Source organism: Syngnathus leptorhynchus, chromosome 3 (assembly GCF_054491065.1).
Source record: "Syngnathus leptorhynchus isolate UIUO chromosome 3, UIUO_Slep, whole genome shotgun sequence".
NCBI classification, from domain to species: Eukaryota; Metazoa; Chordata; class Actinopteri; order Syngnathiformes; family Syngnathidae; genus Syngnathus; species Syngnathus leptorhynchus.
Genome location: NC_141197.1, coordinates 14,366,306 through 14,392,060, shown reverse-complemented (window position 1 = coordinate 14,392,060; position 25,755 = coordinate 14,366,306). Strand labels below are relative to the sequence as shown.

The window sequence follows — 25,755 nt, the reverse complement described above, 5'->3', positions numbered from 1 at the left end:
GCCTCTCAGAGGATGGTTAAGACGCGCAGACAGACACTTTCATGATGGCTGATTGAAGACTGGCAAGCGCACGAGAGCTCAGGAGAGAATGGGAGTAAGAGGAGGAAGGGGAGGAGGAAGTAGAGGCAAAGTCAGAGAGAGGGAACCAGAAGAAGGGCCCACTTTAAGAATCTTTAAGCCCGAGCCGTGTGGCTCTTGGGGAGATGTGAGGCAGTTGTCAGAGCTGATGTAAATGAATGATGAAGCGCTTCATCCTCCTTCGCAGCCACGTGCCCTTCTGAAACACAGCCAAGTCCTCTTTGTTAGCTCTCATAAACACTTAGTTTTTATTTCCTTTCTTCGATTCATCTGCTTTTGCTGGAAATTTTTCCTTTACCTCTCCACCCGGAGAATTTTAGAACTCTCTGACAAAGTCGGAAGTGTATTTTTTTTTTACTCGACTTTTTAAGTGGCATAACTGGTTTCATTTCGACTGATGCCATTTCATCTATATTGAGATTAAAACACTGCTACGAAGGTACCTAATCCATCTCGTGTTTAAAAAGAACTTCTCTTTTAAACACACATAAATATTGAGTTGCTTGGTTTCCTCTAAGATGCCATGTTGGCAAGGAGTAGCTATTGTTGGCACCAGCGCGAGAGCCACCATTGGCGTGATTGAACATTCTGGTAGCGGTCCGACAGGTGAGGCTCCTTGTGCGGTTGGCACTGGAGAAAGACTCTCAAGATGGTTTATTAAAAATTACAAAACTGAAACATCACGTGTCCAATCAATTTTTCACAGATGGACTGAATTTAAGACCCTCACCCTATTTTTTGCCAATATCCGTCACTTACAGAAATATTCAAGAGGAATAAGACACCACCTGGAATGCATATGTTCTAAGGTCCGTTAAAACATCCTTGGCGTTTAAAAAAAAAAAAAAAAAAAAAAAAAGAAAAACACCGGCAAGCACCTAAGCCTCCGTGAAAGCGATGTAAGTCATACCATGAGTGGAAAGCTTTTAGTGATCTGTAGAGGAGCATTTTGAATCAAGCCCTTCTCCATTTTCACACTTGTGCCAAGCTGTGGCTAAGTACACAGTGTGGACCACAGTGTTTCCCCACTAAGCTCACTTGATAGCGGTGAGCTACAGATAGAAGCGGCAGAGAGGAACTCTACATACAAAATAGGCCTGCAATGCTGCGAAGACACCGCACACAAAGCAAATACATTTCATCTATAAAGAAAACCGCCAAACGTGAAAAGGAGGATTCAATTTCTTCAAAAAAAAATCTCTACTGGCCTTGTTTTGATTAAACGTGGCACTTTTGTTTCGTATAAACACCAGCATGTTGTTTCTCCTCATCTCAAACATCAACTATCCTCTTCCAGACTGTCTTCACTTTCTCTTCACCCCCACCTGAGGCTTTACTAGTGACTGAATGAGTGACAAGCCACTCACTGATAAGACAAATACTAACACAGCCAGGGAAGCTGTCAATAAGGAGCAAGCCAGTGAGATAAAGGAGGGGGTGTGGGGAGGAGTGAATCAGGGATGCTGGAAGGAATGGTCGAATAAAAGAGAGATTTCAATGTTGACAAAAGCCAAACTGAACAAGAAAAGAAAGAAAACTGTTGATTGTTGAGGCTTTGAGCTTCTGCGTAGACTCCAGGGAGTTGATTTTTGTTTCCGCTTTGTCAAAGACTGTGCAGGCCTGTCGCTGAATTTAGTGAATGAGTAAAGCCGCTGTCATTGGCTAGAAAGTAAGTCGGCTGTATTCACTCCCACAACGGCGCAAACACCCTTTTTGACTCGTGCCGGTAAAAAAAAACTATGCACAGCAAGTCTGCACTTTATTCCAGATTTGTAGTGAGCATGAAGATGTAAAATCAGCTAGACATTTCAATAACACTACGCCTAAGTTGGGAACTGGTTCTCCTCTATTACCTATCCTTGTGCATCCTCAAAAAAGACCAGACAAACAGAGACCCTCAGGGCCTCAGTTTAATTTTATAACACTGATTATCTCTCCTTAATGCCATTACATCGGAACTAATCATAATAAACTTAACATCATTTGAGCTTGAGACACAATTAAAAGTCCAATGTGATTCGTAGAACAATTGCATCATCTTCACTTTACCTTTACCTTTCCCGCTCTCTCTCTCTCCTGTTTTGCACTTCCTCTTGTTTTTCCGAGCTTCTCTTTCACCCACCCCCCACCCATCGCCACAATGAACTGTTAGCAGCTCTGATGTACAGCCAATATTCACTCTATCGTATTACGTCGTGCGCGGTGTGCAAGGCAAGAGATAGGAAGCGGAGGTGAGGAGCAAAAGGAATAAAAAGAGAAAAAGAGAGGGGGAGATACATTTGTTCTACTCATCTCAGTGCTAAAAGATACAATTACCTCTCACAGCATATTATCCATGTTTTATACCAGCCCAGGGCCCCGTGCCTTTGCCTCGTCGCGCTCGCCGCGTGTAAGGCCCATATTTTAACACTAGCTATGACAGTTTATTTAAGAAAAGAAAATTGTCCCCAGGGAGATGGAGAGAGGGGCGAGAGAGAGAGAGAGGAACAGGGTGTGAGTGTAAAGAAAATGAGAGGCAGAGGGGGAAGGACGCGGAAGGTGGAGGCGAAGAGACAATGAAAGGGTGGTTGGCGGCGGGAGGGGGTCTTTGAAGAGATAGATGAGGCTGGGAAAGAGAAAAGGAAAGAAGCAGAGAGGGGGGAAAAAGAGATCGAGGGCATATATAAGGTGACATGCCAACCTTTTAATAAAGACCATTAGTCTAGAAGACTTTTTTTTTCTTTCAATGCAGGAAGCAATGAGGAGGGGGCGCTGAAAAAAAATAATAATTAAGAAACGAGAAAGGAAGGACGGATCCGAGGAGTGTTCTTTGTAGTGGCACAGATTACAGTTGGCTCAGTCATGCCCACTACACGGACCTTTACCTTCGTCAACACAAACTATTGCTTAATTAACGAATAAAAGAATGGTGAACTAGAAGCGCATGTATGCAAACACGGTCTGGTCCATTTGGTTTGGGGATGCTCATAACATTGAAAACTCAAGCAGAATGTTGGTTTAGAAACACCTCTGAAGTTGAACGAAACATCAACGAAACAAAATGTTAAAAAAAAAAAAAAAAAAGAAAAACGGCCCTCACTTTTGCTCCAATCGCATTCTACCAATGGGAAAAACGGGTTTTCAAGTCAGTGTACCCAGAAACGTTTTCTAATGTTGGCTCCAGTAACCCATCAATGCACGAGAGGAAACTCCAAGGCATCATCTATGAGACAGTGAGGACTTTAATAACCTAAACGTATGAACATGTGTTGCTACCTTGGCAAAATCCTGCTCCAATGTTCAAATGAGCCACAGATTAGAGTCTTTGAAGTGAACTATCACTACTTCCTACCCCCCCCCCCCCTTTTCTCTCTCTCGCTCCAGTCCCCTCCCGGCTACCTTTTCCTCCGCTACTCCGTACATTGTTATCATAATCAGATGAGACAACTACCTTGGGAGCGGCAGCCTCCCTACAGCACCTTGCTCTTGGCCCTGTGTGTGCACACATGTGATTGTGTGCGTGCATGTGTGTGCATTGCTCCCGGCATTCGGAAACCCGTGTTCCTTTAGACTGTCTTTTTTGCTGTTTTGATCTTTTCAAACCGACAGATGACTGGTGTGTGTACGTGTACGGGGATGTTTCTAAATCTCCTTCATGGGGGAAATATCTGTATTGCGGCTGACACACAGCAAGAAATTATCCCTAAACTGCAAGTTGCTGGGCGAGTGTCTGTGTGTGTGTTTGCGCAGGCATGTGAGTGGCAGTATGCGAATGGTGTTTTGAATGTCAAGGATGATTATGTTACGACTCGGAATGGTCAAAGCCGATCACATCAGCACGTCATTAAACAAAAGGGAGACTGATTCACAGGAATACACCTCTAAGACATAACACCCTGGTAGCAAATTGGCTACAAGGGTTGCGCTATCTCAAGCACATATATTTGTTCGCAACACATGCACAGGCATTGTGGAGGCACAGGAACCTGCACACATTTAACTTGCAGTAATGTAATGTGTAAGGCATCTGCCTAAAACTAGTTAAACAATAGCTAACTAAACTGAAGTAGCTAAACAGAAGTATCACCTTTTATATCAGTGTTGAATCGATTAAAGACACTTATACTTAACAAAATTGGATCCAATCACATTTTAAAGCCAAAAGCATAAAAAGCAACAGCAACAGGTATCGAAACACGTTTTCTCCCATGGCCGCCTTGTTCTTGTTCAGAGATGCTGAAAGGGAGATTGTTCAGCAGAGCAACGCGTAAAACGATACTCTTCCACCAAGCACAAACATCCTGAGAGTCGCTTACAGCCTCAAAATGTCCGTCCCTTCACAGGCGCCATTTGAGAGGTTTTATGGCCAAAGAAAGACTGTTTTTGTTCTTTGAAAACAATGATATTTGTGGTCCTTGCTCCACTTGGCCGTATTTGAAGAAATCTCATCAATATGTTTTAACCAACCGATGCTAGTATGTCTGTACTCGAGAAAGGTTTTGTGCTGACTTCAGGAAGAAGACAAAAAGTACTGGTGCATCCATTCATTTTCAAAAAAATAAAAAATAATTCACATAGAATTAGTTTCTGAATGTATGTGTGTGTTTTGTTACCTGTAAAACAATGTGTGTCCACATATCCATCCTGAGTCGTCCCTCGGTTCTAAAGCTGACAATCAGAGGTTCTGAACTTGTGGACTGAGTGTACTTTATACTGACGACCCTTTCCGACACTGTCACTGAAAAGACTAAATGGTCCCTCGAGTTTTTCTCCAGCAACATCCTGAGAAAGGAAAACAAAAGAATAAAAACATCAATAAGAAATGACACGGGGTGAACGGTGGAAAGTGTGAAGAGGTTTCTCGGCACCAATACTTGAACCAAAAACATTCATGTTGAGCACTACTCGACGCAGTCTCTCATTTTGACATTTATACATGTAATATTAATATTTTACGCAATGACTGGGGTTCTGGTGCTACACGGGTTGCGGACTCGCACAGGCGAACACCTTCCACGTGTCATATTAACCACCATCAGTGACATTTTATGGGAAATCACGGCTTTTATAAACCCAGGGACGCCTTCCATATAAATCACTGATGGATGGATGAATGAGACAAGAGCTTCTGGGTGACGCGTACGAGTGTGAAAAGAAGCACAGGAAATATAGTCGAAAATTCTTTGTCAATTTTTTTCTGCTGATTTCCAACTTGAATTATAAACATGTCATCTTGTTTATTCAGTTTGACACTGCTAAAGGACATTTTGAAACTTTGAAGTCATGGCAAACTTCTCATGCTATATTTCATGATCGTCTCCTCTTTTAGGTATTGTAATAAATCTACTAAGTAAAAACAGGTGGCTGGTTCCGTCCATTCAAATGTGTGCGAACGACCGAGAGACAAAATAGGAGATGGACGGAGGTGAGGATTGAGACCTCTTTTCATCTGGAGACTTTGATGGCGGCCATGGCTGCACCGACTACAAAAGACAGTCGGTTGACGACAACATCAGAAAGCCACGGAGGGAGAGAAAGCCGGGTACAGGTGTCATGTTCAGCAGGACAACAAGACTTGCCTGTCATCTGAATGTCCAGGGAGACAAGTTGCACAAACAAAAACTCAGCGCGAATCATGAATGAGATATGGCAGACGTAATGACAGTTACGCTGAAAAAATAAAAGCCATTGAGCTGAATATATTGTAAATTCACTTTTGAAACAACACATGCAACCTGTGTAATAGCTTCCGACCATTCTATCAGAAATGTCAATCAAACGCTTTACTTTTTGGCCTCTGCATCTCATTTCCACTAAAAAAATCAAAGCGTTCCAAGACAAATGACCAAGAGCAAAACCAATCAACCTCAAGTGAGGCTAACCTGGATTTTTAACCTATTTAACCATAAAAATAGAAAACAGCTGACTCACATCTCTCCAAGAGAGTTTGGTTTAATCCACAACGCCAGAGTGAGGGATCCCGATGCTCCCATCTTCTGAGACGGGGGAGACAGCAGACATTCCTGGCGGCCTTGAGGAAACACAACACTACGAGAATCCCCGCTTGACATCGATGTGGTCAAGCGGTCCAACTGTGATCTCTGACGGAGGATAGGACGAATGTCTTTAGCATCTTCTGTGATGCAAGCACCCCTGGTTCGAAGAAAAATTATGAAATTGGTCAATATTTTCCCATGAACATTCTCATCAGCGAGAATGCCTCAAATATCTGGTCTTAGTCATAAACAGTCACATAAACATCTGATTACCTGTAAGCAGGCAATAATAGTGGGGCATAAGGTGGCATGGAGTCTCTATAGGGACACTCCTGGATGCAGGAGGCCCGATGGCACGTCAAAAGCTCGGCTTGTGAGGAAGCCATCCGGCAGTAGACGCTCCGATCCGGAACCCCACAGCTAAAACGAGGCGGCGAGGTGGACACGGGTTTGAAGGCACCAATGTTCTCCATTGGCGGGAAATGTCCCTGTTATAATGACAGAAGATTGAACAAGTGTGACCGTTCCTATTTCGTGTGGACCTCGTGTACTTATTCTTATCAGCAGTAAGCCGACACACATGGATACAGTAATGACAATCTCGTTGGGAGCCACGCAATTTAACGGCTTGTGCGTTAACTAATGTATGTGGAACTCATCCGGTGGATGGCCTGTCTTAAAAGCATACCGAGCAATTGCTCACGTGAACTTAAAATGTGTGAGATTAGTTAGCAATATAAAAACGAGAAAGTCTAAAGCAGTTATACCAAATACTGCTATAAGAAAAAAGAAACTTAGCATTTTGGAAGGACTAGAATTTTGCTTTATCAATTTGAGATGTTAAGCTTGTAAAATCCATTTGTAATTGACAGTAAAGGTAGAATTAAGGGAATCTTAAATATTTTGCCATTGGCTGTGAAATGTGTCAATGTTGAACTACCATTAAACAGTGCCACATTTACATTTTATTTATTGCAAACTAGTGATGCTATATTTATTTTATTTTTTAAATTTTATATTTTATATGTATTTTATAAATTTGATAATTTTAGACATTTTTTATAATTTTATTTAAAATTGATTTAAAATAGAGAACCTATGAAAGAAGACTGAAATGCATGTAAATACTCTGCAGAAAAAGTGCTTGAGCCAATCCAAGTCAACACCACCTCTGACTCAATTCGAGCCAGAAACAACCCAGAGCAAAAAGGACAATTTAAAAATGGGTTCCAAACAGTCACCAGCAAAGCCGAACATTTTTCTTACCTGTGACGAAGCAGGTTTTGGAACCAGGCCAATGAAGAGGACGCATATACAGAAGAAGATAGCTTGCCACCTCATCACCAACATTATTTTATAGTCTCTCTTAACACGTTCTTCTGTACAATGTTTTACAGGATTTTTGTGGCTTCTGCTCTTGTTTTGGTCCTGTTGGAGATCATCTTCTCTTAGTACATCAATGAATGAAATCCTAGCAGCTTCTCCCTCAACTTTTCCAACTTGCCACTTGCAGTCAATCCATAATTGATCTTGTCTTTCCATCCTTGTGCGCCATGTTCTTCTCATTCTTCTCGTCATTTTTGCGACCCCCTGCGACCCTAAAAGATGGTAGAATCTGAGTTTTTGGAACATTCCTGATGCCAGTGGGATATTCCAGAAGCTGGAGATACCTTGGAAGCCTCCCAACAGCGCTTGAATAAGTGATGACTGGCATGGTATCATGGTGGCCGAGTTAGGGAGACATCTTTTGCAGGTCGCTGCCCCCAAGGGTGAAAGTGCAAAGCTTAGGTGTCGGTTACACTGCCTCTGTCCGCCGCACACACCGAGCACAACCAAAGCCTTCGCATGATAGCTAGGATTTCACAACCTGTGGAGGGAGGGAGAGCGGCAGAGAAATGTGGTCAGAGCAAAATCCAAAATGAGACAAATCTGAGGCAAGTGAAATGCCATGCAGGCTATTCCCTGGCCAAAGCCAACACTATCATGTACAGCTTGATGGAGGCACGGCTCAACTGATACTGCTACATCACTTTCCCCCCTTTTCTTCATTCCCCATTGAATTAAACATGCCCTGTTTCCTCCTGGCATCTGGCCTCAAGGTTCTCATACAACCCGACGGCTTTTTTTTTTTCCCCCGCATTGGTTTGCTGGAAATTGAGGCTTATGTCAAAATCTCTCTTCATTGCAATGCTTATCAGCTTCAATTTCACATTTTGACACACATACACACAAAAGGAGGCCAGCGGAGCAGTCGAGCTCAAGTGTTGAATTACTTGCACCCCGCTCACAATAATGTGCCTTGGAGAGGATGGACACAGTGTATCTAATAACGGTGTCTCACTCTTGCTGTATGCCGTCACAAATTTGTTACAAATAAGCAAAAGCAGTTTGCAACTCACCTGTTGCTGCTGGCTCCCGATGCACAACGCTGTACGTAAAAATCCAATTTGTTAATTCAACCTACCTGTACGTGCAGCCAAATAGCCGTCACTTGCCAGACGGGAGGGGGCGGGGCGGAGTAGACCTTAATTCAACTCGTAATAGTTCCTTTGGCTCAACTTCTGGTTTTATGAAGAAAAAAAAAAGAACTCTGCAATACAAAAAAAAGAAGTTATCCGGGTTTGCCAACTCATCCCTGTGCTCTTCTCGTCTTTTTCAGTGCAATCTGATTCAAAACAAACGACACGGGACGCGGACGCTGTACCTAAGGAGATTAGCAGCAGCCAGCCGCCATCTGGTCACAGGCGCAACAAGACGCGCTCATTTCAAAATAACGATCGCCTCACATATTACACTATATTCTGGTATTAGTAACTTGCGGTAAAAAGAAAATAACGCTCACTAATGACAGCCGTTCCTTAAACATATTCAATCATGTTCTGACGGTACGCGCCCACCTGTGTGGGAAGAGGCTGTCACTTAAGTGGCTCTTACGGTGGAGGGGACGCCAGCGCCGTTACTAGGCAACGGAGATTATTACTGGTCACTAGAAGGATGGTCACGCATTAAGTCACTGATTAAAAATATGGACTATGTCTCATACTTTTGAGTGGTTATTTGAACAATGCAGAGTGATTGACAAAACAGGATAGACTCTAAACCGTGGATGAGAATTCAACTTGGGTCAATTTGACCCAACTGATTGTTTTCAACTCATAAATTGTCTTTGTCGCTAATATTTTGCCATACTAACAAGTTTTGTTATCATACTAATCGTGTTTGAACAGCTGCAATTTGCTTTGGTGGAACAAAAGCATTCTAACTAGGTTTTAATTAAGTGTTCCTAATGACCTTAAGGAGATTAGAGGTTCGCCTTCTAATCAATAGCAGCCAGAGAGGAGCAAAGGGAGGGGCGAGGGGGAAAGAGGTGACTAGGGGCTGGGGAAGTGGTAGAGAGGGAAAGGGGTGGAGGAAATAAGGGAGGAAAAAGCAAATGGGGGAGGAGGAAGTTGGGGTGAGTGAAAATTGATTGATGATGGAAGGAAAAATGGAAGGGTCGTGCTGGAGACAGGCGGAACCACACTACACACTTGATCTGAAATATTAGCCAAGAGCAATTAGGAGAAATATAATTAGAGAAATCAATATCCTAGATATGAAGAGTGGATGGATGACTGGCTGGAAGAGAAAGTGCTCCAATGTTTGGGTGGAAAAAGGGATCATGGATAGATGAATCGAGGACACGATGGATGATTTAATAGATGGATGATGGATGGATGGATGGATGGATGGATGGATGGATGGATGGATGGATGGATGGATGGATGGATGGATGGATGGATGGATGAATGGAGGGAATAATACAGTACGATAAATGCATAATGGTTAAAACTATGAATGGATGAATAAGATTGCATTGATAATGGATAGCAGATTGTTGTTGTTGTTTTAAATAATGGATGACTTGGTGATTGTAAATCTGGACTGAAATGTGAATGAATTCATGGTTGGACTAAAACATTTAAATTTTTGTAAGTTGCACGACAAATGTGTATGATTGAAAAGATAGGAGCATACTGTACATGCTGGTTGGATGAATGAGGATCAGGCGGACTAATGGGTGAATGGATAAAAAGATGCATGGATGGCACTCAAAATATCTCTCGGTCTCCTCACAAGACATTGGGACAAAATGTTTCCTCTCATCCTACTTTGATGCATTAATTTATTCAGCCAGACGCATTAAATTCCAGAGAAGTGCTATCTCACAAACCGGATTAAAACTGGAAGACGAGCACCCAATTAATAATGTCTCATTTTGTAAATTACTTATGTATGACTTACATTTGATTAAATTGTGTTTGCCGGTCTAATAACATTAAGCGTAATATGGTAATGTGTGCAGTAAATGTATTGTTTCTCTGAATCTCCGCAGCAACATGGATATGAGGAGCCATCCTGGCCCTCACGGCTGATTAGGACTCCACTTTACGATATGATCCTTCTACCTTGCTAGATGGGTGGAAAACTGGATTGAATATATATAAATAAAATAAAAATAAAAAAGTATATATATATATATTTTTTTTACTCATATCATACCAGTTACCATATAAACTAAATGCTGTTTCCGATTCATACCCCAAGCAGCATTAAATCTTACATTAGTAAACCTTAAATCTATTCTTTTTCCACAAGCACTGTTCATCCATTCCTCCATTCTACCGGCACCTCACCATGCCCCCAATCCCTCACAATTTTCTAAACGTGCTCCCATTTCTGTCCCTGTTTCCTGCCTCGTTTTCTTGACATAAATGAATATATTCTAATCCATGTTTATCATTCATGCACCTCAACTCCAAATGAAATGCACCAGAAAGTAGATATAAAAAACAATTTGGCTTTTCCTGGGCTTTCATACCCTCAAGTCACACTGTCCATATTGTGTGTGCACACTGTGTGCCCCTTATTGGGGCCGGGGCCAGTGGGACCCTCAGGGCTCTGCCGTCCAATCCCCTCCATGCTGCGTGTCTATAGGATTGAATTAACCTCCTGCCTCTCTTGTCGACGCACATGCGCATAATCATCCCTTCTCATGCACGCCCCCCAACACACACACACACACACACACACACACACACACACACGCACACACAAACACACTCACATCACCATATGCTAGTTACCTACCTATCGCCTGACCTTTTTACAATTAGCATTGTTTACGTCCACTGGTAAACGTTGCAGAATTTTTACATCGTATTTATGGTTGAAGGTTTTCAAATACGGAATAAAGGCTGTTTTTTCAGACGTCGATTCGTGATATTCCAAATCTTTTAGCCCATTAATGTATTTAGTCTTTTCATATTGTTCTATAATGTGACCCATGCTAAAGAAAGTTGAGATATTCTATATTGGTAACCAACCTGGTGAAAGATAAGTCTCGGCTTTAATGTTTGGTGTCTTGATTTTGTTATTAATAAAGTTCTTGCCATCTCCGGCAAGCTAATTGGTTCGCCGAGTAAAAGTGGTTGCTGCATATCAAACGCTCCGGCTATCTCTGGGCCGCTAGCAGGGGATTTAAAGTGCCACTAATTCACTGGCCAGTGACACGTCAGACTATTTATTAAAGTACACTAACTTAATGAATGGCCCATAGAATGGAGAGTTAAAACATTTAGTGTCCTTCGAGAGAGATCCAGAGAAATAGACGTACAGGGTGGGTTCGCAGGCAGATGGAGGGTGCTAAAGAGGGAGGAGAGCGTGAGAATAAATGGCCCATCGTATAGAGTTAAGACGTTAAAAGTGCAAATAGACATCTGACCCTCTTATAGCTCGCAAATGCAGTTCAGATGTGTGGCCACCTATGCCGCTTTATACCCCGGGAGGTGGAATGGTAAAGGGATAGGGAATGGTGGAAAATGGGGTGATGGTGAAAGAGAAAGGGAAGGCTGTCATTGGAAATGTGAGACAGAATCGAGCAAAGATAATTTATAGCGATGATGAATTGAATGAAAAAGAGTGAACAGGAAGTGTCAAAAAAGGCATATAAAAGAAGAGAGCAAAGAGCGAGCGCATCAATCATGGAAGGTTTGCTCAAATGTGTGGACATTAATTGCAAGATAGCATGTAAGCTAATGGAGGGAGGGTGTGGTTGACCATAGATCATGAGGGCTCTGCAAGTACATTCAAAATAAGTGCAGACCTCGAATAACGGCAAGCCGCGCTGTAAATATGAATGTTCCAAAAACGGCAATAGAAAATATTCTCCTCCTGTCCTGTAGGTAGGAGTAATTTGCATTACATTGGTCTGTGAGATCTGAACCAATTTATGATGGTTATTTCTAAAAAATGACTAGATTATTTTAGGGTACAACAAATGATATGTGATGAAAAATAATTCTGACAAGACCATATTAAATTATGGCAATTACTATATTTTGGGTGTTCCACCAATCAGGACACAGTGCCGTTCTTGGTAGGTGGGGCTAATGAAAACTATCATTTCAATTCACTTGAAATCATCAATCTCTCCTATGGATTCAGATAAACTGTTGTTTTTTGTGTGTCTGTGTTCTTATGTCTACTGTGCAAATCAATCACTCTTTATCCGTGCGTGTGTGTGTGTGTGTGTGTCTGTGTGTGCGTGTGTGTGTCAGGGGGTCTAAGAGACGTGAAAGGCCATTACCAGCACCAGGCCATGTCACTCGACATGTGAAACCCATGGGAACCACCCGACTGATACAAGGCCACACACACACACACACACACACACACACACACACACACACACACACACACACACACACACACACACACGCACGCACGCACGCACGCACACACTCTAAGGTTACGTTAGCGCCACTGGTGCAAAGTTGCACATTAACACTTTTCCAAGGCCTCAAACAAAGATGGTTATCCTTCGGGACTGTCTACCACTGCTCGGACTGGGTGAGAAGTGAGGGGGGACACCTTTTGGGTTCCGCTTCATCCCAATGGCTAGAATGATACATACGTTTTATAACGTTCATAAATGTATCTAATAAATTGTGTGTGGTTTCCTTAAATTGGGAATATGGTCAGTTTTGCACTTAATGGTTAGGCAATTGTGTTTTGCTATTACAAAAAATCTGTGAGAATTCACAGAGGCCATTAGAGCATTGAGGGGATATCAGACAGAGAGATAAGAAAAGTAAGAGATGCTCGCCGGGAGACGCAGATTGAAGGAGCGATGTAGATGAAGCCAGAAGGTGGAGGAGGCGCAGGAGGAGAGAGGAGTTAAGTCGGCTATTAGCGATGCGGCGTGCGGCGCCCACTCTCACACGCGTTCCACAAGGTTAACGATAAGGGCCCCTCGGCAGCTGAAATGCTCAAGTAGCTTTTATCGTATCATAATAATGAATCAAAGATAAAATAAAATAAATGAACTCCAAAAGGCAAGCAAGTAAAATGAGACATATGCGCACGGAGCTGAGCAGGCTGACCGACGTGAGTGGGGGAAATGTTCGAGAGTCATCTGAGAAGGCCGGAACTTGTCGAAAAAAAAATACAAATAAAATCTTGTTCATGATGGTGAAATCTTCTGATGTCATCTGGTTGAAAAATATTTGCCTGCAGGTCAGATCGCACCCTCAACCCCCCCCTGTTAGAAGAAGGCTTCTTAAAAGGCTTCATGGCTCTCTGCTACATTAAATCTTTGGCCTCTGCATCCCATTTACTGCTGCTGGCTATTAGATGGGGGAACGGGAAGAGAATAAAAAGGGGAGGGCACAACAGACATGGCTGAATGTTATCGTCTGTTTAGTGCCGCACGCAGCATGTCTTACATCCCTGAGTGTGTGTGCCGTGCCCTTGGCAAGAGGAGAAGATCGAGTTTTTTCCAAATGGACACTAGTTAGCCACCCACTGGAGCAAGCTGTTCACACTTGCCCACACCTCATCCTGCCCTACCCGAATTTTATGAGGGCAAATCAACTTTTACTTGTGACTGACTGACTATCCGACCGTCCGTCCGTCTCTCCATCTGTCACTCCATCCACCCACCTGCCCGCCCGTCCATCCATCCATCCATCCATCCATCCATCCATCCATCCATCCATCCATCCATCCATCCATCCATCCATCCATCCATCCATCCATCCATCCATCCATCCATCAATGGTATCAGAATAAATGTGATGTCATTTGAAAGAGGAAGAGAACAAGATTCAAAACTGGAAGCCTGGTTTTAATCGATATTGCTCTACTGTAATAATCCTGAAAGGCATAGTCTGGAGTAACACATGTAATGCTTCAAACAATAGTCGTTTAACTTACAGAATCATAGGTCTCTCTTTTTGCATTGAACAATATATACAGTGTGAAATAAATACATTTACACAAATGGGCATTATCATTGGAGCACACTTGTATGATACACATCACAAAAATATACAGGTAGGTTTTTTTTTTCCTTTTTTATTTTATGATGTGAAGCACATCTAAAATCTACGAACATGTTTTTAATAACAATACAGGGGGTTTCCCCCTTCGTCCGGAACTCTTCACAAGGCAAGGGTCTTTTTTTTTTTTTTTTCCTCGAAAGGTTTTTATCCAAACTCGCCCTCGCCCGTGAATGTAGGGGCAACTGGCGGCTACAATTAAATACAACAAAATGAGTGTCGAGCTGGGAGGGACAAACAATCCTTTGCTGCTCCAGCTACACAAGTCATAGATGGATTACATACAATATTTGCAGCTAATGCGTCTGAGTAACAGAAGAACATTTCTTTCATGGTGCTTAAAGTGCAACCAGGTCAAACCACCCCACTCCTTTTCCCATTGCACCTCATGGAAAATACCAAACGGTCTATTTGTATCGGTTTAAACTTCAATAATTGGTCATAAGTGCAACTTGTCAAGAGTTCAGTCAATAAAATATTGCTTCTAAAAAAAAAAAAAAACTTTTACAAAGTTGAAGCATCCTGCATATTGATGCATATTGATCTTGGACAAGAACGGTGATACCTTTGCGATCAACTGAATTGGCCCATAGGAAAAAAATATGACATTAAAGATTGCTGCTTTGAAGTCACATCAAGTGCACAGTTGCGATCTTTGAAGTATTTTCTCTCGGTTTAATTTGACAGGTGACAATTTAGACTGCAAATACGTTTTTTGTTGTTGTTAAAAGCACCTTTTGTCTTACTGTATAAAAGAGAAAAAAAAGCAATAATGTACTTTTACATTACATGTTGAACTTCAGGATTCTTATAAGAGTTCTAGTTTACATTTACAGACTTAGAGACAATTAAAAGATACGAGTTTAGGCCTCACTTTTCCTCAGAAGTAATTAAATACATATAAAAACAGCATTAAATCATTTCAAGAACAAATGAACAAAATGGTTGAGGTGTTGTCAAGCTGAGTGGAAGGTAGTTATGTATATGTACAGCGAGCTTATCAAAAGGTTCTCCTTGTCAGTCTGTCTTTTAAAAGATATACAGAATATTGTTTGTTCTACAGCAAAGTTACACAAATGACCCTTCCCCTTTTAATTACTTGTGTTTAGCATTTAGATACTAAATAATTTATTAAGTATGAGTAGTCAGGTAAGAGCTGAGTGCTGAAATTTAACCCGATGCCACGATGCACTGATCCAACAGCCGGACCGCATGGCCTCTAGTCTACTGAGATTCTGCACACTGTACGAGGACGGGAGTCGGGACAAGGGAAGCACTCAGGCACGCATCCGATTGCTCAGCGGAAGAGGGGCGGAGCCAAAACAGAAGGAAGACTTGGGGGCGTATTAAAAGCAAAAAAATTCCCGCCGCAGTAGAGATGGCGGAAGGTGAAACTTTCGAGGTTGAGCTACATTTTTTTTACTTTTTAAAAAATCTTTTGTTTCCAATAAAATGTCTTATGTTAGAAGTGTAATCTGTCTGTATTTACAATATACAATGTTAATGAAGGCTGAGAAAATAGCCGCTAATATTTAATGATGTTTGCGAGCGATGTTAGAGATGGACTACGCTTAACTCCTCAGCTGCCAGCTTCTAGTAGGTTGGACAAATATTTTTATCCAGCTTTGCAAATTACATACATAATGTGGATTATTATGTTTAAATCCCCAACTCTTAAAGCTATAATGAGTGATCAAACTCTGGTCTATGGTTGTATTTGAAAAGGGAACAAATAATGCGTTAACATACATTACAGGCTGTAACCTTTGTTTTTATCTTTGTTACTTGAAATGATTGCACTTTAAGAAATTAAATGTTCCAGAACAGGAAGTGAGTGGGATAGCAAACTGGGCAAATCAGTGAATTTAGGCATGCTATTTTTTTTTAGCACCATTTCCCAGTTTCCCATACGCTTTTGCTTATTTATGGCCCATTTCCACCAAGTGCTACAAATCAGTCGAGAGTGAGATCCTGCATAACCAACATTTCAGAGTTCTAACAAAGATTTTCATTTCAAACAGAACCAAAATGGGATATTGCTGTGCGTGATTTTCAAACAGCAGTCGATCACTGATTGATTCACTTTGACTTGACTTTCCTCGCATTATATTCAACGACAAAACACATTGGAAATAACTGAACAAATAATCAAAGATCAGAATTACGGTTCCGAACAGAAGTGAACCGTAGCACTTGGTGGAACCATTGCTTTTAACTGTCCCCGTCTTTTCCTACTTAGCTATGGAGAAAATGTTACAGAAAATGTTGCATTTGGTCACATGACAAGTTACAAACATGAGTTGAATAAAGTGAACACTGCTCATGTTGACGCCCATCACAATCTGACTTCATGCTACAATGTCATGACTGCTATGTATAAATTTCCAACTCACAAAAAGAGAAAAAATAAGCTACATATTCTCCCTAAAGCCCGTCCTTGCACACTCTTGTCAATACACTCTTGCTTGGAAGCCCCTAAGATAAACTTTGATTTGTTAATACATGATAAGTTGTTATATTTATACATACATGATGACCACTGAGGGTGGTCAAGCTGGTAGAGGAAAATACAGGATGACTTATTTACAAGCCTAGTATTGGTTACCTTAGCTACAATTATTATGAGATGGAAGCCAAGAAAGAAAAATAAAGCAACTTTTTAGTCACCTTTTATCCCGACAGTGGCCCGTCACACTTGTGGAACTTTTGCTCTGAGGCCATCTTGTTAAGATGATCTTGTGAGGGAAGCTGAACGAGGAGGGAAGCACTGAGGCGCCACTTGACTGAAATACGTGCAAGGTGAAAATACTGCAGATTGACAAAGACAATATGAGGAGTTGTCAGATCGTTGACCACTTTGGCACTGCATGCTACCCACTTCCGTGGCTTTCATGATTTACCAAATGTGCATGTGAAGTGGAGGTGTTATTGTTATCTAATTGGGGTTGCTTGCCCCAATATCTGTGTGTGGTGCTTCAAAAGGCGGGGCTGAATGGTAAGTGACGTGGGTGCCAGCGAATGAGCACATAAAATTGGCCTTTGGGAGCTCAGATTAGCGACCAGTGGCTATCTGGCTCAAAGTGCTTATTACGTCTTTTTGTTACAATTTGTTCAATAAGTCATTTATTCTTGTGTTGGGATCACAAAATATTCTAAATAATGGTGGTGGGCTATATTGAAGTGTGGAATTATCTCAAACTTTGGACTTTGTCTCAGAATAAATCAGTTTCCTTCGTTAGCTTGTCTCGACCGATAGATTCAGTGCATGTTCGATGCGGTTTCCGTAGCTAGCAGCTGACCTAGTAAGAAGCAGAAATGTGAGCCGAGCTGGTACAATGCAGTGGAAAAGCGACTTTTTTTTTCCCCCGCTCTTAAATTCATCACGTTTATGTCTGAGAGAATTTTCAGCTTCAACAAGTGCCAACAGGTCACAAGCAGGTGACTTTTCTGGAAAGCAAGTGTTTCCGGCAACCAATTCCAAATACAATCTTTGGACACGCCTGCTCTCTGCATGTTATCAGCACAAGGAGACCGCTTTTGAATCATTCGTAAAAGTGAACAACAGTCCAGGGCCTCAAATTGATATATTAAAAAAAAAAAGGTCAGAATTTGGGGTAATGGCATAAAGTTGCTGGCATCCGCTGAATGCAGTTCCATCTTTTGGCAGGCAAAGCTCCTCACCATCTTCTTCTTTGTCCATCCAAATGTCAATGTACACATAATGTGATTACAAATGTCTTTAATACTTCTTTAGGATTTTTTCCCTTTATCTTCTTAAACCCTTAAAAAAATTATATGGGGGGGGGGGGGGCAAGGGAGAAAGTCTCATCAGTTCTCCAAACATTTCCTTTTGAATTTATCTTCATTGGAGCAAGTTCCGATTGATAATGTCATCATTAAATGCATATGTGAGTGCCATCGTCAGTGTTTCTGCACACAACAATATCAGTAGGAAGTGTCATCCTCTTGCCCCTTAAGAGGAGGCGGGGTCAAAGCCAGTCAGCGCCCACTTCCCAAAACAAAAGGTCAACCAAGCCTTTTCGTTTGCAATCAGAGACATCAGTGGTTGAAGTTAAGAGGAGTAGCTTACTTGTTTAGTCATAGGGGGTGAACTTAAGGGACATATTATCGTGTGTGTGTTTGGGTGCGTGCGTATGTGTGTGTGTGTCAAAGATAGTTGCTTGGACTTTACGCCCTCACACTTTGGCCTCCAGCAGCTCCAGGAAGAGTTTGTGCATGGGCACTTTGCCGTCTTGCTTGATACTGTAGAAGTGCTGCACGGCCTTGGTGGAGGTCTGACGGAGCAGCGGCAGGGTCATGAGCAGTTTGCCCGTCCGCCGGGGGTCCTCCTGGTGCTGGGAAGCCTCGTAGTCCTGCAGGGCCTCGTGGAGCACGTCCTGGAGCTTCTGCACTGCATCCACGTCCTCAATATGCATGGAATCTGACGAAGAAAATGAGGATTTTGTTATGTTGGAATGTGACTGTCATGTTTGTTTGTTTTTTGGCCTCAAAGTTGTATTAATTTTGCAATTTCATTTAAATTGAATTCAAAACATGAGTGGTCCTACTGTACACAGTGAAGGCCAAGAAATACACTGCCTTTATTTTCCAAATACGTTATCTGGCATCTTAACACAGAACATAGTGGCTTTTTTAGATTCAGAGCTCGTTCGAGCATGTGTCTTTAAAAGTGCGGATCAGTGGGCGTGATGAATGAACAGCCACACAGACAGGTGGGCGGAGTCCAAAAAAGATGGAGTTGTAGGATGATGGAGAGATCGGGCAACACCTTAAGCGTGTGTGTTTGTACACACACACACACACACACACACACACACACACACACACACACACACACACACACACACACACACACAGACGTAATCCCTCTTGTTGGTGGCGTGTCGTTTTCAGCACACGTGGCAGTGTGCAGGCTGAGAATGTCCCTCAATAATAATGCTCCATATTGGCCCTTGGGGAGGCCGAGTCTTAATGTGAGCTGGCCTTTAGCTCCCGACCTCTGATCAATGGATTTGATCAATGGCTACATGCATGTTAAATAATAATCACAAGACAACTGCTGATCCATACACCCACACTAACACACCTGACTACACACACGCGGTACGTTGCCAGTTAGTGTGGCTGGATAAACACCACAAACCAGTATTAGACCTAGCTGATCTGTGTGTTGCAAAATATTTACAAATAATCTGTTTTGATGGTAAAATTGTCTCAGCCTTCAGTTTACAATACGAATGGATTATAATAAAATAGAAAAGCAGCCGCAGATGACATATATACACAAGGCTGGATCTATAGAGTGTAATGCAAGTATCAGTATGCAGGAGCAGACCACTCGAGTTTGTCCTATAAGGATCAATAGAAAACTCAGCTTGCATCTTCACAGTTTATAAAGGACTGGGTGGTCCGACCCCATATTTTATTTACTAGATCGTTTAGTAGTTTTATTTGCATGACAATACACAAGATTTAAAATAGGTTGTTTTCTTTCCGTTTAATTGTGGATTCAGGAATTGTGAATAAAACACAAATGAAATGCAGCTGGATTAACTCGATACAAGTGTAGTTAATGTTAATGTGTTTAGTGTTTTGCCTTCTAGTCATGGCTGCTGCTGTACACTCTCAAACTAAACAGCGTGACTTAATGAGCAGGAGCTGTTAAACTACAACATGGAATACGATTTGCGACACACATGCTTCGTGTTTCCCATGGCTAGTTGAAGTGTCTTTACATGTGGGGCACGTTTGTTAACATTTCTTAAGGCTTGCATGGCTTCATTAATGCAGACGATTAGCATCCCGTGAATTAATTAGTGTCAGTGCCCTTCAAAATGCTAATGCTAGCGTTCTGTTGTCTTGACGAAAACTTGGAATGATTGGCCCGTGATGCAAAGTTGTTGTGATTCACAGATTTATTTTTTTTTCTTACAATTGATGGACAATTGAAATAAAATTATTATTATTCCAGAATATGATCTGTTCAAGCTATTCTGACATAGCTGAATTGGTGTGTAATGGCTAATATTTTCTGGACTGAAATAATACATCTTGGGGAACACCAAGCCGTGTCTTTTGTCATTTTACGCTGCGCACAAAAGAAAAGAGCACTCGGGCCTATCGCCCCATTGGAACCCCCCCTATGCACACCACTGCTCCACAAACCAATAAGCTATGTCAAATGCTAATTCTAAATTTCAGTGGCATCTTTGTATGTTTCATTCTGATTAAATTGTTGGAAAGTGTGTATGTGAGTGGCAGATTTGGGCTATCAGTGCATTGATGGTGTCAGGATTGGAACAAAAGGCCCCTCCCTCAACATTCAAAGCTCCCTCCATTGCATCTCCCATTTAAACACATTGTATTGACAGTTCTCCCTTGTAATTAAAGAGTACTGAGGAGCTGGCCGCCATCCAAGACAAAGTTCAAAAGACGGGTCATGGGAGGGGAGGGGCGAGCCTCGCGCCTCAGTATATGTGTGTGTGCGAGTGTGTTTGTGTGTCAGTCAGCTGTCGATGCAGCCGGACACATCAGAGGGGGGCCTTTATCGACAGACTTTGGGCTCGAATGATTTCACCTTATTTAACAGGCATCTGAAAAGACGACTATGCTAATTGTAAAAAGGAAGGCCACTTTGTACAAGGTGGGCTACAGGTCGCACAAGCGGCCGTGTGAGAATGTGTGTGTGGAAATAATTTTACACAGGTTGTTTACGCGACTGTTACTCACTTTGGATGAAGAGAATTGAAAGGAGCTCTTTGATGGCTCCGTTTAAATGAGTCCCTCAGGAATGGAGATTCCTGGGATTAACTCTCTGCACTTCACAAACAAACGTACAGAGCTTTAATGTTACCTGAATTAGCCAGTGCGATGGCCTTCAGAGTGACAAACTCCTCCTTGTCCAGCTTCATGGCTTTGTACTTCTTGACCAGCTGAAGGATGGTGTTGTTCAGCTCCAGAAGTCCAGCCAGCTTTGACTGTTCCTCGTCCATGATGTAGTCCTCGGCGTACACCAGCTAGTGCCACAAACGTCAATAATTAAGAAACTTCAGGTGAATTTTTAAGCAGAGCCAGAATTAAGAGAACAATACAAACTTTGTCTTCGAAGGAAAGCGAGCGGTACACGACACGCAGGATCAAGATCTCCATCCATGCACTCTGCAAAAGACTCATCTGGTCTGCTAGAGACAGCGTGGAGAAACCTGGCAAAAAAAAAAATCGACACATGAGATCCATACTCCCTAAAAGAATAAGAAGGTTAAAGGTTCAAGTCTTATTCTGGTGGACAGGATCAAAAATGTTTTCTCTCCCTAACTGCCTTCCTCCCTGCATCCACCCAGCTGTCCATAGGATTCCTCCTCCTCATCGGCTTGCCGCCCTTCCACCCTCCCCCGTGACCAGGGGCGTCCTCTGGGGACAGGTAAGCCTTATCTCCCCCTGACACAAGTCGTCTGGATCAATGTAGCCCATCGCTGCTGCACTGCTCAAACATCTTCTCTAATTGCACTTGTAGCTTCAAATTTCCTCCTTTCTTCAATGACAACCCACTCAATTTGTAATAGCCTATTCACTTTGTTGACAAAAGTATTGGGACACCTGGTCATTACAGGGAGTGAAAACCCATCCATTCTCAATAGTAGACGAGTTGGAGCTTTTTCCGGGTAACTTTGGGTGAGAAGCGGGGTGCACCCTGGATTGGTCGCCAGCCAATCATAGGATACGTAAAGACAAACAATCCTTCACACCAATAGTCAAACAATTTAATCCTGATTGGTCCAATGCAACATTTCATTTTGCTCTCCCTTCCCCTTTAATGGAACACATGCCCACTCACACCTTCCTCACAGCTGTCCTCACCTCACACACCTGTCCACCCACACCTGCGCCAGAGTGTGCACACCACATGTGTGTACGTGCGAGTCTTTCATACCAGAGGTGTCCCACGTAAGCGCACCTGTCATACTGCACCGCAGCACTCCGCTATGTGTGTGTGTTTGGATGCAACATCCTGCCAGGAGGAGCGCGCAGATGAGAAGGAAGATATTTCCTCAACAACATCTGCTGCCGTGCGCCTCCTCTCGAGACGGGGGACCGCGTGCCAGTGCATGTGTGTGTGTGTGTGTGTGTTTGCGCATGTGTCTATGCGTTCGGGGGCTTCTTATCGGTCGGTGTGTTGATGGGTAATGGCAGACGTCTCATTATGTTCAGGTTGCGGGCTATTGTTGCTTGAAACATGCTTCAATTCATTCCATCTACAACTATTACTGACATCCCAAGCTTACTCAGATTGTTGCACACACATAAATGCCCCTGAATGCATACACACCGATACAGTGAAAAGAAATCGACTCATTGCCAAGTGGCAGTGCCTTCTACTTGATGATATAGTACGTAATCAAACAGAGCAGGTTTCGCAAATGTGGCGCTCTCAAGGACTATAGGAATATGACATGCATGGGCCTGTTCTAAAAATATCTCACCAGAAATGGAACATTGTGATTGTCTAGGGACATTGTAGAAGTAATCAAGTAATCATTTGCAAATGTGGAGAAAAAAAAGAAAAAAAAAAATATATATATATATACACTGCACACAAACACATGCTTACATTCCTGTCAACAAATGTCCCTCCTGATTCCAGCTGATACGCCACAAACGCACGCTTACTCCAGTATAAAGGGAAACACCAATAATTAAAAGCCTCATGATTAATTTATCAAGGCCATGTGCAGCGTTTCTTCTCAAAGTGCATCAATGACTTTTATCTGGTGGAGGCACTTCCTGCGCTTGTTCCACTGCAACAATACACGTGCCGGTGAGAATGTGCATAACGTGTTGTCTCATCAGCATGTTTTCAATCTGTGGGTAAAACGTGCTGTACACTGCGTGTGTGTGTGTATTCCGGTGCGCAAATCTGAGCCCAACGCGAAAGCCACTCTCCTCCCCCCCCCCCCCCCCCCCCACATCCTCTCCTCACGAGCCTGTCTGCGCCGTTCAGCCATCCAATGCCTCTTATCTGTCTGATTAATAGGTGGCCAGCTTCAGGACAAATTAATTAACAGATAACGCCATCTCGCAACCCCCCGCCCCCTCCTCGCTCACCTCCCCGCCTCCTTCTCATGAAGCGATCGATACGGCAGAAGAAAAGAAACATCAATGGGAATTTAGTGCTGATGATGGAGAGAGAGAGAGCGGTATTGATGGAGCGAGAGCACCGGGATGAGTGAGGGAAGGGAAAGTAAAACTAGGGGGGAGGGAGACGGGGATGAAGGCTGGATACCCTTTCCTTTCATACCTGTGACTTCACTGGACAAAAGGGACTTCCTTATTTAGCTCTAATTACATTTGCTTTCTGCTCGTTGTTGATAAGGCATCTCGTGCTGTGTTTGTGTACAGTAACCACTTACAATTTGTTTTTTAATTAACCCTTTGCAATGATGTCATAGCCTGCTTATGTTCTATATAAAGTTGACAATACATTTTTCACTATAAATATGTTGTTTATTTTTTCAGCACACTACAGCAATCCCCAACTTTTGTGTGTGTGTGTGTGTGTGTGTGTGTGTTTTTCTGTGTGTGTGTGACGGGGTGACAGAAAGAGGCTGAAGTGCAGTCACGCAGACTTAACCTCCACCACTCGCTCTGACAGGCTCTTTTCTTTCTTTCTCCTCTCTCTCTCCTCTATCAAATACAAACACACACATACATACACACACACACACACACGCGCCGCAAAGGCAAACACACAAACACAAGTAGATTCCCCAGCCAGCCTGCGGCCTGTTTGTCTGCCAAATGAGTCCTGACTGCACGTTTACACCCGAGACCGCACAACAGCCTGGCACACACACAAACACGTACGAACACACAAACACACACACACACACACACACACACACACACACACACACACACACACACACACACACACACACACACACACAGGATAGGCCTCTCTCATGCCCCAGTTGCCACACAAATTCACCAACATTTGTTTTCTTGTGGTTTCAGGGCAAATGAGAACCAGTGAGGACCGCGTGTGATGCTTCTAAGTACCTGCGTGTGTGTATGTGTGTGTTCTCTTGTGCGCCATGTGTTACTGTGTGTGCCTGTGTGATGTTGCGTGCATTTGTGCATTTGTGCACGGGCAATAGCTGGTACGTCCAAGAAGGCGATGGTGTGAGCGTGCAGTAATGTGACAGGTGTGAAAACAGGCTGCATTGGTGATCTGGTCCAAGTTATTAACACATGACTTGCTGTCGCCGAACTGGACACTTGGAGGACATTTGGATGTATTGATAGATTCACTAGCAATCATTAGTTTACACATCAAGAACATGAATGGGACTCAGTGGAGCACAGATTGAAGTGAACTGTTTTTTTTTTTTACGTTAGTAGGTCACTTTCTGGTTCACAGAGGATGGCATAAGATTTGCTATGATAATGGGATGGGGGACATTGGTCACCTGGTGCAGTATTATCGGAATATTTATGTTAGCTTTATTAGCCACAATTTTGTAAATGTTTTTGTTTTAAGGTGGAAACTAAACTGGGAATAGCAATAAACAGCATAGCTTCATTTTTTAAATGTTCTTTCTTTTTTTTTTACTATATGCTGCTTGTTGTGAAGTTTTTTATTCAGCACTTGTAACTCTCTTCTGATCATTGGCCCTTATTTTGAATATCTTTAAATTTTGACCAATTTTAAGTCATTAAGCTTTTGCTTTGAGCAGAAGAAGTATCTGGATTTCTTTTACAGTATTAGTTATGAACAGTATTAGTTTATGAACACATTGAAAATTATTTAGTTGCTCGAATAGATGCAGCCATTTTATTTTAAATATTTTTTTTCCTACAGGATAATGTAAAGGGATGCTCATTAAGAAAACAAGAACCATTGCAGTTCCCGGTTTTTGTGTAAAGAAAAATAGGAAACAAATATTAATATGTACATAAAGACATCCTGCCTTGGAGCACCTTTTCTGTGCTAACAATGACACTGAGCTCTTTCTTATTAGAGCGCCGCCTCAGGATACAATAAGACAAAAGTCCGTCAGGCTGTCTGAACAATGAAGCCGCGGAGATTCACACAGTTATCAGCAGCGTAGAAACGTGCTTCACATGCTGTCACACAAACGGAACACAATCCAACTCAAGGGAATATGGAGCAATGCTTCAATAGTTTAGTCAAAAAGCACGACAAGCCACATCGGTTTGAATGTGATCCCAAAATTTAGTAGAAATTTGAACAAATCGTAAACAATATTATGGAATAGAAATAATTTGGCAACATGTTTGAA

General features: G+C 42.4%; 2 protein-coding genes across 8 annotated transcripts in view; both read right to left on the bottom strand.

Moving 5' to 3' along the window:
• The window catches only part of ush2a (Usher syndrome 2A (autosomal recessive, mild)), a 113,395-nt gene extending 104,420 nt beyond the window's left edge, over window positions 1-8,975 (bottom strand). Inside the window, exons 1-6 of the mRNA XM_085907901.1 lie at window positions 8,758-8,975; window positions 8,518-8,643; window positions 7,320-7,920; window positions 6,327-6,541; window positions 5,989-6,210; window positions 4,671-4,839 (exon numbers count right to left, since the gene is read on the bottom strand). Coding sequence (XP_085764027.1) covers window positions 4,671-4,839; window positions 5,989-6,210; window positions 6,327-6,541; window positions 7,320-7,775 — 1,062 coding nt within the window. The 5' untranslated portion in view covers window positions 7,776-7,920; window positions 8,518-8,643; window positions 8,758-8,975. The remainder of the gene's footprint in view (window positions 1-4,670; window positions 4,840-5,988; window positions 6,211-6,326; window positions 6,542-7,319; window positions 7,921-8,517; window positions 8,644-8,757) is intronic.
• A 5,244-nt stretch (window positions 8,976-14,219) lies between these two features.
• Window positions 14,220-25,755, bottom strand: part of esrrga (estrogen-related receptor gamma a) — a 139,721-nt gene continuing 128,185 nt past the window's right edge. For all 7 annotated transcript variants that reach the window (XM_085907548.1, XM_085907544.1, XM_085907542.1 and 4 more), the window contains 3 exons: window positions 21,551-21,657; window positions 21,309-21,471; window positions 14,220-18,875 (listed from right to left, as the gene is read on the bottom strand). In XM_085907548.1, coding sequence (XP_085763674.1) covers window positions 18,631-18,875; window positions 21,309-21,471; window positions 21,551-21,657 — 515 coding nt within the window. In that variant the 3' untranslated portion in view covers window positions 14,220-18,630. The remainder of the gene's footprint in view (window positions 18,876-21,308; window positions 21,472-21,550; window positions 21,658-25,755) is intronic.